The sequence below is a fragment of the Herpailurus yagouaroundi genome, unplaced genomic scaffold, assembly GCF_014898765.1.
Source record: "Herpailurus yagouaroundi ecotype Mexico unplaced genomic scaffold, PumYag 162, whole genome shotgun sequence".
Lineage (NCBI taxonomy): Eukaryota > Metazoa > Chordata > Mammalia > Carnivora > Felidae > Herpailurus > Herpailurus yagouaroundi.
This window is the reverse complement of record NW_024412403.1, coordinates 4250084-4265682: the sequence shown is the minus strand read 5'-3', so window position 1 is coordinate 4265682 and position 15599 is coordinate 4250084. Positions and strand designations below refer to the sequence as shown.

At 56.5% G+C, this 15599-nt stretch overlaps 1 protein-coding gene and 1 long non-coding RNA gene across 2 annotated transcripts in view; one reads left to right on the top strand and one right to left on the bottom strand.

Moving 5' to 3' along the window:
• RIPK4 (receptor interacting serine/threonine kinase 4) overlaps positions 1-3418 on the bottom strand; it is a 31694-nt gene extending 28276 nt beyond the window's left edge. Inside the window, exon 1 of the mRNA XM_040483873.1 lies at positions 3213-3418. Within this exon, the coding sequence (XP_040339807.1) occupies positions 3213-3394 (182 nt within the window). The 5' untranslated portion in view covers positions 3395-3418. The remainder of the gene's footprint in view (positions 1-3212) is intronic.
• Positions 3419-3544: 126 nt separating this feature from the next.
• Positions 3545-5260, top strand: LOC121036533 (uncharacterized). Its single transcript, XR_005793368.1, has 2 exons — positions 3545-3815; positions 4702-5260. It is a non-coding gene; the product is annotated as an uncharacterized LOC121036533 (long non-coding RNA).
• Positions 5261-15599: the final 10339 nt, after the last annotated feature.

Below are 15599 nucleotides of genomic sequence, written 5' to 3'. Positions count from 1 at the left end.
TCAGAAATTCTAAAGATGGGCCGATGGTGAGGGAGGGACGAGGCTTCCCTTTCCGGAAGCATTGACGGTGGAAAAGGGGAAAGTAGAAAGTAGGGGACAAAAGGGTGGTGGTCTCTGGACGTCAGAGGAGTAACACATCGTGGGAGGAGAGAAGGGGGGACCAGCCCCGAAGAGCTCCTGAGAGGGAACCAGCTTTGGGGAAGGCAGCAGGAAACATGGTTTAATCCTCGGTTAGCGGATGCCTCCAGGCCAGGCCTACTCAAGCACCAAGCCGGGGATGCTCCCAGGGAGCCTCCGAGGGTTCCCACACTGCTATTTTTAAAACTGACAAGAAGCGGGCTTGTCAGATCGTCAGCTCTGCCGTTGCAGACTGGGGGTTTGCTCGGGCTCGTCCGGACTAGCCAGTGCGGATGGCGCCTTCGCTTCGGGCCGGCGCCCAGGCCAGGCACTCTGTTATTCAGGGCTTCCTCTTAGCCCAAGGGAGGGGCGGGAGGCTGGAGGACTGGGGTCTCTGGGGTCACTTGTGCTGTCTACACGGTAACCTGCCCAGCCCTAGACCCCACCCTAGCGCTCACGATCCCCCTGATCAGGGTTAGCCAGGGAGGCCACGTGTCTCCCCCAAGCCACCAGCCATGCCCATAAGGAGTGGGAAACGCAGATCAGTAGGGTGTCACTTGTGAAATCCCAAGAAGGTCCCCTTGGAAGCTCCTATGGCAGGTGCTTCAGTGGCCCCTGCCTCCCCCCCCCCACCCCTTCCTCAAGGTGGCCCCTGACCTTCCCTGCACAGAACTCTGTGCTCACAGGCTTGAGGCAGCCTGCTGCTCCCAGGAGCCTGGGGCACCTGCTGGGGGGGGGGCGGCGGCGTGGATAAAGTCTGCGTCCAGGGCGGCAGTAGGGCTGGAGGCTTCACCCAGAACCCCAAGAAAACCCTGTTCCCCACTCCACTTCAGGGAACACATTGCGGGGTGGGGATGGGGGGCAGCACAACCACCATTTCAAAGTCTAGATGCGACTGTGCAAGGCACCCAGCCCCTCCTGCACGACACAACCCCACCCCCACCCCCACCCCACCCCCGAACCTGGAGCTGAATTCAGTCAATCATTAACTTCTGGCTTCACACACAAAGAGCAGGGGGTTAACCATCTTCTCAAGCAGAGAAATCAGCCACTGCTGCAAATACAGAACCCCCGGCCTGCCCTACCGGGCCGGCAAAGTGCGAGAGGTGACTCTCTTCCTGTTGGGCGATGCTGACCTCCACGGGGCCGCCCGCTAACATGCCACCACCTGCCTGGCTCGGGCAGGGCAGGAAAGGCTTCCAGTTAAAGGACAAAACACTTTTCAACCAGGCTATGCAATATCCTAAGTGATCCGCGTCAAGTAGAGAAACCCTACCTCCTCCTGGGCCACCCAAGAAAGAAGGGCCTGGTGGCTGGAAATAACAGATTCTGAGGGTGCCGGCTGGTGAGTCAGCCTGGGTGCATCCTTGGTTACTTTGTTTGCTCCTCCAAGAAACCCGTGTGAAAAACGTTGCTGGTGAATAAAACTCGCTTTGACCAGAAGACTCCGTCGGACCAAGGTCCCCAGAGCATAAAAATGTCGCCAGGGCGAGGGTCTTGCCTTTCGGGATCTGACCACTGGCTGGTATTCAAGGCGGGTCGGATTTCATCAAAATAACCACAGCGCCCCTCCCTCCCGGCCTGAGAAGTTCCCAGGATCCAAGGCATAGAGGGGGAGGGTCGGCTCGCACAGCCTCTCACCTCTGTGATGTTTCTATGACACTTGTCACCACTCTACTGCCAGTTTCCAAGTAACACTGGGTTTGAGGCTCACGGCAAGAGGTCACCCAGAGCTCTCCTGCCTAATCTCCTAGGCCAGGATGAAAATACGAGGACAGCGAATGCGCGGGGCCTAGTACCTCACGCTGCAGCAGAAAACGCTGCAATCCGTTTCCCTTAGTCCCGGGGACTCAAAGAGCCCCGGGGAGGGGACGTCACCACCATCCCACCCGCGAGAAGCTGGGGTTCGGAGGCCCCATCGCTCAATCAGCCGAGGATTCAAACCCAGGCGCTGGAGACAGCAAAGGCTATGAGAGGTTTCACAGGAGCTGTTTTCCTTTGGGTGTTCGGTAGGGACTCCCTAAGGGGGATCTCCGCACGGAATACAAACCCAATTTCCTCCTCGAAGGCACACTTTCACCACATAACTTAAGTGTGGTCCACTGAAGTTTACGCACCAACTAAGTTTACATATCAACTACTACAATGCAAACGTAAAAGGCGGCATTAAAACCAGAACTGCTTCTCAAGAAGCAACTCCACCCCCTTCCCCCCAAATTAAGCACAGACTACAATCCACCGGCCCTGTTTCACAGGGGGTGGCTTCGCGTCCTTTCCAATCGTGGTTAACGGAGTCCCCGTGTTAGGCTGGGACAGGCAGGTTCTTGGACTGGGGCGCTGGGGTGCAGGAGGGCGCTATGGTTCGACCACAAAGCGGGTTCATGTAAAGCCCTCCCCCGCCCCCCCTCACCAGGGGCTCGGCCTGGAAATCAAGTCAGCCAAAGCCAGAGCGCTAGGTCAGGGAGCGCTGGGCAGAACCCCCCGCCCCCCACCCCCGGGGCCGCCTGCCGGACCCCAAGGCCAAGCCCGAGTTCCGTGGCTGCGGAAGCCCGGCCAAGCCAAGCCCAGTGCTTCCGACCGAAATAATTACCGTCTTATACCAATTTGTGCTCCAGCGTAAATTACTAAGTAAGTCGAAGGGAGTCTAACTAACTCACAAAGCCCAGATCCCCACACGGCAATTTTTCTAAGCCGGGCGCAGACCGCAGCGCCCAGGCGGGTCGCGGGCGGGCCGGACGCGCCTCCGAGGGGCGCGGGTCCAAAGCCGGGAAAACCCGAGGCTTCACGCGAAGCTCGCTAGCACCGGGGTGGCCCCACCGGGCACCTCGCAACGTTTCGACCAAACGCGGCCCCTCGAAGCGGGAGCCGCAGCCGGCGACCCGGAGCAGCTAGCTCGTCGCCCCGGCCTCCGCGTCCCTCGGGCCGGGCAAGCGGCGCGGACACCGCTTTCCCTCCGAGGGCTCCCGAGACGACTCAGGTGGAGAGGAGCCCCCCTCCCCCCGGAATCCAAGCGCCCGGACCCCCTCCCGCCGCGGCGCGCCGCAGCCAGGCCCGGCCGCGTCGCCCGCCCCAGCGCCCCCGCCCGGGCCGCTGACCTGTCGTCGACGTGCAGGCTGGGCGAGCACTTGATGGCGAGCCACGTCTTCCAGTGGACATGGCGCACCTTGTACACCTGCCCGAAGCCGCCCGAGCCGACCTTCTCCCAGCCGGCGAACTCGCCCGCGTCGAAGGTGCGCAGCAGCCCCAGGGCCCACGGGCTCCCGCTCTCGCCCTCCATCGCGCGCGTCTCGCCGCCGCCGCGGCCGCCCAGGTGCCCAGGTGTGCGCCCCGCCCCGCTGACGTCACTTCCGCCGCTCGCCGGCCCCGCCCCTCCCCGGGCTCCAGGTCCCTGCAGCCCCACCGAGGGACGCGTGGGGTCACTGCGTCCTCCGCCCCGGGCGGCGGCGCGCGCAGGTGCCGGCCTGGGTGCGTGCGTGTGTGCAGATCCCAGTAGGGTCCCACGCAGGTGTGAGAGACAAGTCACGGCCACGTTTCCCTCGGTGCTATCGCTTGGCAGAAGTTGGCCAAAAAAGGGGGAAAAAAGTACCGCAACAACCAGGATGTCGACTGTCGTGCGGCCCACCGATCTGATTCGGATTTCCCCGATTTTACTTGGCCTCGTTGGCGCGCGTTGAGTTCTGAACCATGGTATCACCTGTGTAAGTTCGTGCATCTACTACTGCTGTCAAGATCTAGAACATTCCATCAGGAAAGGACCCCCCCCCCGCCCCTCCTGAGTACCCGAAACCCCAAACCCTGGCCATCACTAATCTTTCCTCTGTTTCTAAAATTGCGTTATTTTCAAATACGTTGTGTTTGCACACAGGAATTGTAGAGGGTGGGATCTTTGGGAATTGGCTTTTTTTCTCCCCCCACTAAGCATAATTCCCTGGAAATTAGCGGCTCGCTTTTTGACACTGACGTTTCCACTTTGGAAGTAACTCTTTTTTTAATCACCCCAACAGCAGATCTAAAGTGGAGTTTTAGGGGCACGTGGGTGGCTCAGCCGGTTGAGCGGCCCACTTCGGTTCAGGTTATGTTCTCGTGGTCCTGGAGTTCGAGCCCGGGGATGGGCTCTGAGCTCCGTTGACAGCTCAGAGCCTGAACCCTGCTTCAGATTTGGTGTCTCCCCTCTCTCTCTGCCCCTCCCCCCACTCACACTCTGTCTCTCTCTCTAACATAAATAAACGTTAAAAAAAATTTTTAAGTGGGGTTTTAAAGACAACGGGGTTCCTCCACCCTTTCCTGGAGAACAGTATCTTTTTTACACCTCGAACACACTGGAAAGGAAAGATGTTTTTCCACCTTTGGGAGGAAAAAAAATTCCCAGCTTTGAATGAGCTCGGATCTGGGAAAGACATCTGAGTCAGAGGTCGAGAAATATGATTGCAAACGTCCACACCTAAAAACCACTCACTCCTGCACACGGTACCCTGAGCGAAGGTTTATTCTAGGCCCAGTGAGATGAATAATGGAGGCAGGATTGGGGGGTAGGGATTAAGCAGGGAGCGTTTTAATGGCACTGTGTTTGTGTTACCCCCAAAGGAGGGGCCGGTCCTCGCTGGTGCCTGGAAGCGGCAGACTTACCCTCTGCAGGCTTTACCCTCCACTGGGCTTATGATCTTATTTCACAGCCAGCAATGGAGCCCTTCTGCTGCTTTGGAAACAGCCCACTGCCCCTCCCCCATGGGGTCTCTTTGAAGAATGCTCACACTTCCGGCCCACAGTGGGCCTCTTGGGAAAGAAGGCCAGGCAGCCGCGTCCTCTTCCACACCATCTTGAACTCGTGAGACCTTAGTGGCAAATGGCTACTGATTGTAACTAACTGATTGTAACTAACATGGACACTAACCTGTTTAGAAGCCTTGTGCCTTTAAGGAAGTAAAGGTAACTTGAAAGTAAGCATAGTGGTTATTTTGGTGGAGAAAACCAACAAATTGGCTAGAAAATGAGTCACTTGTGTGTGCTGTTTCCGGGACTCGGCTGGAGGCATCTTTCTGCAGACTTTCTAACCTCCGGAATCTCACTGCCGGGGCTTCATTCAGCAGCCTAAGTGACTAACAGCCCACACCAGTCTCGTAATAAAATACACTGTTTTCATTTATTTAATCATCTGGCGCTTCACTCGACAAATATTTATGGAGTGTCTGCTGCAGGCTCAGCTCTGGGCTCCTGGGCCCACAACCAGAGCCCACAGAGGCCTGGATAGCCAGTCCCCCACTGCAAACTGATGGGGACAAAGATCAAGGCCACGGTTGGGCAGCCTGCCCCTGGCGCCCCCTTGGGGTTTGCTGTGCTCTTCATGCAAGCCACTCAATGCACTCTGAAGGTCAATTTTTTAATCCGTAGAAGGAAAACAGAGTCCGTTGCAGGAACTGTGAGGAGAGCCCAGGTTCTAGACGCTGTGGGATTACAGGAGAGTAACTGTTCATGCTAATGGTCACCAGTCCTACGTGGGTAAGGTTGACATTTCTAAGTATAAAAATAATTTACAGTGTTGGGGTGCCTGGGTGGCTCAGTCAGTTGAGTGTCCGACTTCGGCTCAGGTCATGGTGTCGCCGTCTGTGGGTTCAAGCCCCGCGTCAGGCTCTGTGCTGACAGCCTGGGACCTGGAGGCTGCTTCGGATTCTGTGTCTCCCTCTCTCACTGCCCCTCCCCCCCCCTCTCCTTCAAAAATAAATAAATACTAAAAACAATTTTTTTTTATTTTTAAAAAAATTTTTTTTCAAAGTTTATTTTTATTTTTGGGACAGAGAGAGACAGAGCACGAACAGGGAAGGGGCAGAGAGAGAGGGAGACACAGAATCGGAAGCAGGCTCCAGGCTCTGAGCTATCAGCCCAGAGCCTGACGCGGGGCTCGAACTCACGGACAGTGAGATCGTGACCTGGCTGAAGTCGGACGCTCAACCGACTGCGCCACCCAGGCGCCCCTAAAAACAATTTTTTAAAATACCTTACAGTGTCAATAATTTAGTGATTACTTTACCATTGTTTATTTTATAAGGTGAGGGGATAAGCCTTTGTGGTTACTCTGTGGCCATCCAAGAAACCCTGAAGAGAGTGAGATACAGAAGATATCTTACCATTTTTGACAGAGAAACCTTGGTGTCCCATTGAGGTATGATGACACCGGAGTGCCTAACGAGAATAAAATAGTTACGGCGTTATTTTGTTGTGCAAATATTTAACATAGATGCATAGCAAGTGCAAGTGACAGGCGAAGAGGTTTAAAAGGGACACAAGAAATCAGTTTGTTGAAATGATTTCAATCACTGATAGGGCACAAAACCTAAAGATTCATCCTTTTTGAACTAGAGATGTTTTATCACCTGTAAGCTTTCAAAAAAATCGCTACTAACATATTTTATGTGTGAGATTGAGCATATACACGTTGGAACTTAAAGCTTGTAATGTCAGCTTTAAACTATAGTAAGTTATCGGAATATTAAAGAAGACGAAATGTATATTAAATTGAATTTCTCTTCTTAATGGGCTGTGGCAATTTTCTTAATAAACAGAGAAGCCTTACCCGTGATTATGTGAACACATTCTCCGAAATGACTGAACGCTACACTGTCAACCATTTATACCAATGAAAACCTTTGATCGAAGCATAAAGTTTCACTGTGAGTACATTTTGGGTCAAAATGAAAGTGGACTGACTTAAAGAAAACTAGTAGTGCGAGTTTTGCATCTCAGACCTGGGAAGCGGCCTCGTGAGGATTCGTGCGACCGCCGCGCTCCAGGAACTCCGCGCACACAGCGCCCCCCTCCGCCCCCCCCCTCCCCGCGCAGGGCAGCGCCGGGCACCCCGAGGGGCGCGAGGCAGGAGCAGTCGGGAGAGGTGCACCCCGAGGGCAAGACGCTCGGGGAAGTGGGGGAAGTGACAGCCGGCCTGTCCGGGAGCTCAGGGGCAGCGGGACCGGGTGGGCAAGCCCGCGGGGACTCTGCCGCCCTTCCCCCGAGGAAGTGCCTCGTCCGCGTTCTCCTACCTCGGGTGCCCCGCCAGCGCAGCTCGCCCGACGGCATCCCTTAGTCCAGGGGCCCCGGGGTGGCCGGCTCGGCGGGGATGTCCCCTTCTCCGCGCGCAGCCCGCGCGTCCCGCCGCGGGGAGCCCACCGACCCTGCGGCCCGCGAGCAGGCAGGTGCAGGGCTCTCCTGGGGCAAGGTCCCGTGGGGACTTGGCCGGCCCTTGAACCCGGGGAGAGGGGTCCTTGCCTGAGGATGGCCGTGGGGCCCCAGGGACGCAGGGGGCACGGCGTGGACCAGGTGCCGGAGGAACAGTGCCGGGTGTCTGTCACCTGCGCTGTGGGTGCCTGCTCCGTGAGCTTGTCCCCCTCCGGGGGCCGGAGCAGCGCGCCGCCCGCACACGGCCCTCCCAGGCGGACGGAGCCGGCCAGGGGCCACCGAGCCCGGGCCCGGGATCGGGACGAACTCGGCGTGAGCCGCCCGCAGGGGCGGGGCCGCTGGCTCCTCCCCCTCCCCCTCCTCCCGCCTCCCCGCCGGTCCCTCCCTCTTCGCCGGGCTCCTCCCCTCTCCCCGCCCCCGCCCCGGGCGCTCCTCCGGGTGCAGCCCCTTCCGGCCCCGCAGGCTCCGCCCCAGGTAGGTGACTCTGCTCTCCCCCGAGGGCAGCTCCTGCAGCAACTTGCTGGGCTGTTTCTGAGAATTCCCTGCACGGTTTGAATGTTATTTGCTAAAGAACATAACTTGTTCACCGCTGCCTTTCCGTCTCCCTTCGAGCCGAAGGGCGCCCGGAGCAAGAGTCCGCGGCCCGGATTGCCACGGCCCCCCTCCCAGGGTTTGGGAAGGGGGAGAGAAGGGGAGAGGGGCTGCCTTCCAACGTCTAGCTTTTATGGAGCACGTGTTTTCCTTTCTTTGACCTAAGGTGTAGGGACACACAAGGTGATGTCCGCTTCAGGTGTCCGACACAGTGATTCGCCGTCCCTGTCCGTCGTGCCGGGCTCACCAGGGCAGCCCCCAGCCGTCGCCGGGCACGCGGTTACAGTGCCATGACCTGTCTTCCCCTGGCTGTGCCTTTCGGGGCCCTGACTTACTCATTCCATAACTGGAGGCCTGGGCTTCCCTCTCTGGTCACCATTTTGCCCATCTCCCACCTCCCGCCGCCCCTTCCTTCTGGCAACCCCCCAGCTGTTCTTGGTATTTAGGGGTCTCTTTTTTTGCTTTTTGTTTGCTCGTTTGTTCATTCGTTTTGTGTTTTTTTGGTCCCACACGTAAGTCAGTCCTGTGGTATTTGTCCTTCTCTGTCTGACTTAATACTCTCTAGGTCCATCCGTGTCATTGCAAATGGCAAGCTAACGTTCTTTTTCATGGCTGAGTAATACTTCATTGACCACGTAGGTTGCTCCCACAGTTTGGCTATTGTAAATATTGTAAACAATGCTGCTATAAACACAAGGGTGCATGTACCCCTCTGAATTAGTATTTTCGTATTCTTTGGGTAAATACCCAGGAATGGAATTACTGGATCGTACGATAATTCTACTTTTAATTTTTTGAAGGACCTCCATACTGTTTTCCAGAGTGGCTGCACCAGTCTGCATTCCCAATAGGTCGTGAGTGTTCCTTTTTCTCCACATCCTCGCCAACACCTGTTGTTTCTTGTGTTGTTGGTTTTAGCCATTCTGACAGGTGTGAGGTGGTATCTATCACATTGTGGTTTTTGATTTGTATATCCCTGACGATGAGCGATGTTGAACATCTTTTCATGTGTCTGTTGGCCGTCTGGATGTCTTCTACGGAGAAATGTCTGTTCGTGCCTTCTGCCCATTTTTTAATTGGATTATTTGGTTTTGGGGGTGTTGGGTTCTATCAGTTCGTTATATATTTTGGATAGTAACCCTTTAGCAGGTATGTCATTTGCACATATCTGCTCCCATTCTGTAGGTTGCCTTTTCGTTTTGTTGTTTCCTTTGTGGTGCAGAAGCTTTTACTTTGACGTAGTCGCAAGAGTTTATTTTTGCTTTTGTTTCCCTTGCCTCTGGAGACGTATCTAGAGAAAATGGGACTATGACCAATGTCTGAGACATTACTGCCCGTGCTCTCCTCTAGGATCTTGAGGGTTTCGAGGCTTTGTGATTCCATACACACTTCAGTATCTTGTAAACGTTACTATTTAGCAAACATTTTCTTCTACACAAACCTCCCTTTCCAGACCCCACGCCTGCCCTCCCCAAGTGTAAGATCCGTGCCCTGGGGACACATCACGAGCTTATGCACGAAGACAGCATTAAGCACATGCTTCTGGAATCACCCATAATACCTCTCTACATCCCCTGGGCACCCTCGCCCTCACTCCCTGGCCTTTAAGTGTTGGGGCTTCTCAAAGCCCATCCCAGGCCTCTCCTTCCTCGCTGGACACTCTCCTCTTTGTCCCCAGGCGAGCGCCTCCAGGCCCACCGCCTCAGTGTTCATCTATTCGACAGACTCCGACATTTGTCCGTCCAGGCCAGACCTCTCCCTCTGCGCACGAGAGCCCCAAATTCAACATGGCACCCATATCTCTAAGGCACCTCCACACGTCTGGGACAAGCCTCCCAAATTGTCACCCCAAACTGGTTCTTTCCAGAGTGCCTCATCTCTGCGAAGATGCTGCCTTCTTTCCTGAAGGCCGGGAACCAAAAGGTGTCTGCAGACCCTCACGCACCCTCTGTCCAACGAGATCCAGCCCACCGTCAACTGCCCCTCCCCACACGTGGACAAGAGGCCTGGCCTCCACGGCAAAGGGCTGTGGTCTGGCCCTCCTTGGGCCTGGCCTTCTGTCCACCCTCCTAGGTCAAACTAGATACCTGTGACCCCAGCCCAAATGTCCCCAAGACCACCCCCAAACCGCACGACTCCATCCTCTGGAGGGTGACCTCACCGCTGGTGTGAGCGCCCTGGTGTCCAAGGCCAGAGGAAGCTGTTTGCAGGGGACAGCAGTGGGCGGGGCTACGGCCCGGGCTGGGATGTCCCCACTGTGGGCCCTGGAGGCCTCTCTCTGTTTGCTGCGAAGCTGGGGGTGGACAGAGAGAGGGTCTGCGATCTGCCGGTTCAGACGTGGCCTTCTGAGTTGTGAGGGTGGATTTGTCAAAGCAGGACAGGACACATGTTACCTAACGCTCTGTCTGCTGGCTTTCTAACTCTCAACAGGTTAGACACACGGCACGCTGGCCTCGTTCGCGCCCTTCCCCGGCAGAAGCGCCATCGTGGTCTGATCACCAAAACGCCAGCTCTTCCTTCCTGAGCGTCTCCTGGTGGATCGCTGGCTCCCACGCCAGCCCCTGGCCCCGTCCTGGTCATTTCCTGCCGGGGTCATCGGCCGCCCTCTCCAGTCGTTCTTCAGCGGCGATGGTTTGAACGTGCAAATCCGAGGTCAGAGTTTTAGGATGGAAACGGGCCCAACGGGCCTCCCTCTCTAGCCTCGTCCTCCACCCCCCTCCCTGTCTCTGCCGCCCTTGGTCGTCCAGCCGCCCCTCCACCCCCATTCCTGTGACTCAGACTCCAACCCGGCCTTTGCACAAGCTGTCCTGTTGGGAAAGTTCCACCGATGCCTGGTTTCCTCCCGCTCAGCCCCCCTCTCTGTCTTGCCCCGAGTCCCAGAGTCACTCAGCTTCCTCTGTTACAAGGTCCTGGGGTATGGAGCTGGGTACATACGTGGCCTTGTTTACTAGGCACTGCTGATGAGGGCCTGGCTCCTCCATTCTGGACCGCAAGGGGGCGCCTCCGCTGCCCTCGGGTGACCGGCCTGGCCCCCCCCCCCCCGCCCCGCCCCCCATCCAGGCTCGTCACTGACCCCCGCCCTTCTCGTCCCGGCCGGCCGCACCGGCCTTTTTGTTCGTCCACGACGTGACACACGCCTTCCTTCCTCAGAGCCTCTGCAGGAGCAGCTCCTCTCCTGGTGGGCCCCAGGGGCCTCACCTGTGTTCACCTCTTTCGTCCTATGTCACGCCTCCCTGAGGCCTTCCCAGATGACCCATCTAAAACAGCACCGATCCAGCCCAACTCAATGCCACCCCCCGGGAGCCACTCCGGAGGCTGGGGAGTTATTATCTCTCTTGCTGACATGCATCGCAAAATGCGTGCTGGCTCGGGTACTCAGGTGAGTCCTGCGGGGTCACTGTGAGAGCGCCCCCTGGTGCCCGGCCGGGCAGGACGTGCTCCTGGGCCCCAGGCTCTCCCAAGCTTCCTCTGCACACGGCGCCCTCATACCTCCTGATCCTTCTACACTGGCCCTGGGACCGAGACACGCCCGGCACTTCCGTTTATTAAGTAGTTAGGATCACACAATTTGAAAAGTATTTATGGGACGACAGTGCGGCCGTCCCTTGAAAAGTTAAGCATAGGGGCGCCTGGGTGGCTCAGTCCGTGAAGCCTCCCACTCTTGATTTCAGCTCAGGTCAGGATCTCACGGTTTGTGAGATCGAGCCCCGCGTTGGGCTCTGTGCCTGTCAGTGCGGAGCCTGCTTGGGATGCTCTCTCTCTCCCTCTCTCTGCCCCTCCCCTGCTCATGCTCTCTCTCTCCCTCTCTCTCTCAAAATAAACAAGTACACATTTTTGCAAATTAAAAAGAACTGTTAAGCATAAAATTACCACGTGACCCAGCGAATTCACCTAAGTGTCTACCCAACAGAACTGAAACAGGAATTCAAACAAAACTTTCTACACAAGTGTTCCTGGCAACATTATTCACAAGAGCAAGAGGTTGTAGCACCCCAAGTGTCCATCGGTGGGCGAGTGAATAACAGAACGTGGTAAAGATGGGCAGTGGGAGGAAGGGGCCTTGGTCCTCACGCTCGCGGGCCTGGCCTGCAAGGCGTTTTATTTCCCAGGGCGAGCACGGGCCGGGAGCTGGTGGCTGCCGATAAGGCTGTCTGCTCTGGGCGCAAAGATCAGGACCAGATCTCCCGTCAATCATGGTGATCTTAGCGGCAAAGCGGGGACTGGCCCCATCTCATCTATGGCCAGAGATAGGCCCGGGGGGGTCCAGAAACACAGCCAAACGGTCCTTTCAAGCAGACGATGCCTACTTCTGGTAGTTTCCCCAAAGCAGAGCTGTCGTCCGAAAGCAGGTCAGCAGATCCCAACAACGGAGTGGGACCAGGAGGCGACCTGTAGTCTCTGGTTTGTTTTTACTGGACATGCAGGGCAGCTCTGCCCGGCTGGCCGGGTAGCTGGCGAGCCTCCCTCACCTGTGTGCTCACAGCCTTGGTGGGGAGGTGCCCACGGATGGTGAGGAACCGGGCGGAACTGTGGGGCAGGGCCTGCACGTGGGGCCGGGGGAGGGGGGCGGGGGGCTGCGGGAGGGATGGTCCAAGGCTGTGGACATCGCAGACTGGTAAGGCCTTGGTGAGCCAGGGCCTCCAGACTGCTTCCCGGGCCCAAGGGAGAACAAGCTTCCAAAACAGCCGTGTCCGGCGGATGGCCAGAAACCGAGACTCTCCCGAAACCCCCAGGGGGGCTAGGGAGGAACTTAGGGGCTGGGGGCCTAGGGGACCCGGTGAGACTCACTGTTTGGGGCTGAGCTGTGTCCCCGCAAAGATACACTGTTCTCCTAAAATCCAGTGCCTGTGGAGGTGACCTTGTTTTTATTTTTTTTAACATTACTAATTTCTTGTTGTTTTAATATTTATTTATGTGTGTGTGAGAGAGAGAGAGCGCGCGCGTGTCACGCCCGCGGGGGGGGGGGGACAGAAAGAGAGGGAGAGAGAGAATCCCAAGCAGGCTCCGCACCATCAGTGTAGAACCTGACTCGGGCCTCGAACTTACAAACTGTGAGATCTCGACCTGAGCTGAAATCAACAGTTGGAGGCTTAACCGACTGAGCCACCCAGGTGCCGCGAGGTGACAGTGTTTTTAAACGGTCTTTGCAGATGATCGAGTTAAAATGAGGTCATTAGGGGGAGCCCTGCTCCAATGTGGCTGGTGGCCTTATAAAAAGGGGAAATTTAGAGGCGCCCGGATGGACGATGTCAGTTAAGTCTCCAACTCTTTATTTCAGCTCAGGTCATGATCTCATGATCGGTGAGTTCAAGCCCCGCACTGTCACTGCAGAGCCTGCGTGGGACTCTCTCCTTGTCTCTCTGCCCCTCCCCTGCTCATGGGCACGCACACACTCTCTCTCGCACTCTCGCTCTCTCCCTGTCCCTCTCGCTCTCCCCGTCTCAAATTAAATCAGCTTTAAAGAAAAAAGGCGGGATGCTGTAGGTAGATGTGCACAAGGAAGATGACACAATGATAGAGGGAGAAGGTGGCCATGTGACTGGAGGACACATCTACAAGCCGACAGCTGCTGGCAGGTGCCAGGAGCTGGAAAGGGCAGGGAAGGACACTCCCCTGGAGCCTTCACAGGGAGCCTGGCCCTGGGGACACTGGGTTTCAGACGTCTGGCCTCCAGACCATGAGAGAGCACATTTCTGTTGGTTTATGCCCCCCGATTGCAGTATTTCAACACAGAAGCCTCAGGAAACTGATATCACCAGCTGGATTGATAGCTCTGTCACAGTTCTGTGGATCCTTGTTTTGGCAAAAACAAGAGATACTAAATTTCTGGGTTCACCGCTGGGCTTACCGGCCGGCTGACTGTAGCTGGTCAAAACGCTCATCTGGAGGGTCTGTAACAGTTAATTTTACGGATCAATCTGACCGGCCCACAGGGTGACCAGGTATTTGGTCAAACATTCTGGGTGTGTTCAAGTAAGACTAACATTTGAATCAGTGGACCAAGCAAAACCGATGACTGCCGCCACTAATGTGGGTGAGCCTCGTGCAATCAGTTGAAGGCCTGAGAGGAAGTAAGAGAATTCCTCCTGCCCGGGGGCCTTTGAACTGAAACAGCGGCTTGTCCTGGGTCTCCAGCTTACGGAACCACCTGCAGATCTCAGGGCTCGTGAACCTTCAAAATCATGTGAGCCACTTCCTTCTAATAAATCTCTGTCTATATAAAACGGAACCTACTGCGGCACCTGGGTGGCTCAGTCAGTTAAGCGTCCGACTTCGGCTCAGGTCATGATCTCACGGTCCGTGAGTTCAAGCCCCGTGTCGGACTCTGTGCTGACAGCTCAGAGCCTGGAGCTGCTTCGGATTCTGTGTCTCCCCCTCTGTCTCTGCCCCTTCATCGCTTGCATTCTGTCCCCTTCTCTCAAAAATAAAAAAATATCTTAAAAAACATTAAAACAGAACCTATGGGTTCTGTTTCTCTGAAGAACCCTGACCCATGCAGACCCTTAAGCTTTCCTATTTAACTTCAACCCTATTTTGTACAGCCAGGCCAGTCTTCTTTTTGGCAAAAATAGTAGACTCACATTTTTGCAGGCTGTTCTGTATTTTCTATTGTATTTTGTGTTTTTCAAAGACATTTCTTTTTTTTTTTTTTTTGTATGGGCTTATTTCTTTATTTTGAGAGTGAGAGAGAGAGAGAGAGAGAGAATCCCAAACAGGCTTTGCACCTTCAGCACAGAGCCTGATGGGGGGCTCGAACCCCCCAAAACAGATCATAACCTGAGCCGAAATCAAGAGTCGGACGCTTCACCGACCGAGCCGCCCAGGTGCCTCTGAAACAGCCATTGCTGAGCCCCTACAGCGCAGCCCCGACGCTACAGGTCAAGGTCAGTGAAACGAGCAGTCGGGGCATGAGACCTCGCGTGTCTGGACAGGCCCTCCGACACAAAGAGGCAGGGAAGTCAGGTGCGCGCTTTCTGAAGCTCAAGTAAAAGGATCCTACAACAAGGCGTCTGAAGGTCGGCGGCCTCCGGGCCCTGCTCTGCCCGTGAGACGAGAGGTTGAGCTTTCCCACCGAAGGCCCAGGAGACCGCCCCACCCCCACCGTGACTCACGCCCACCCCGGGGCCCAGAGCCCCGCACCCGCCTCCTCCGCCAGCCAGGTCTCTCCTATCGCGGCTCCCGATCGGACCTCACCCGCCAAGACTCCTCTCCCCAAGACATCTATTTGGAAAGGAATGCTCCCCGGGTACTGTTTCTCACACACGCCCTGGGGTCCTGCCAAATTCTCAAGGGAGGGTTTCCACCAGGTGGCCACCTGCCATCTGCGGCCGAGCGTGGGAACTGCAGCCGCGGCCCTGGCGTCAGGATGGCCCCGCAGACGAGCCTCCCGACCAAAAGGTGCTTCGCTCGCTCCGCAAATACGTGGGGTGCCCCCGGGGCGGGCCGGGCACGGCTGCCGGCACCGAGACCCGTGGCCCCGCTCTGCCCTCCTGGTCTCTCGGTGAAATCCAGGCACCCAGCCTGGCGGAAGCAGGCGGGGTGAGCTGCCGATGGCCTTCCAGCTCCCTCTGCCACCTCCCAGCGGCTCTTGCCTCAGTTTCTCCCCCTGTGGAACAAGGAAGGAGAAACTAAGGGTGCCCACTTCGCAGAACTGTGGGTATTGGGAAACTAACGCGTCCCCAGAACAGCGTCTGCGTGTCCCGTGCGTGGCGCGAGCCTTGGCT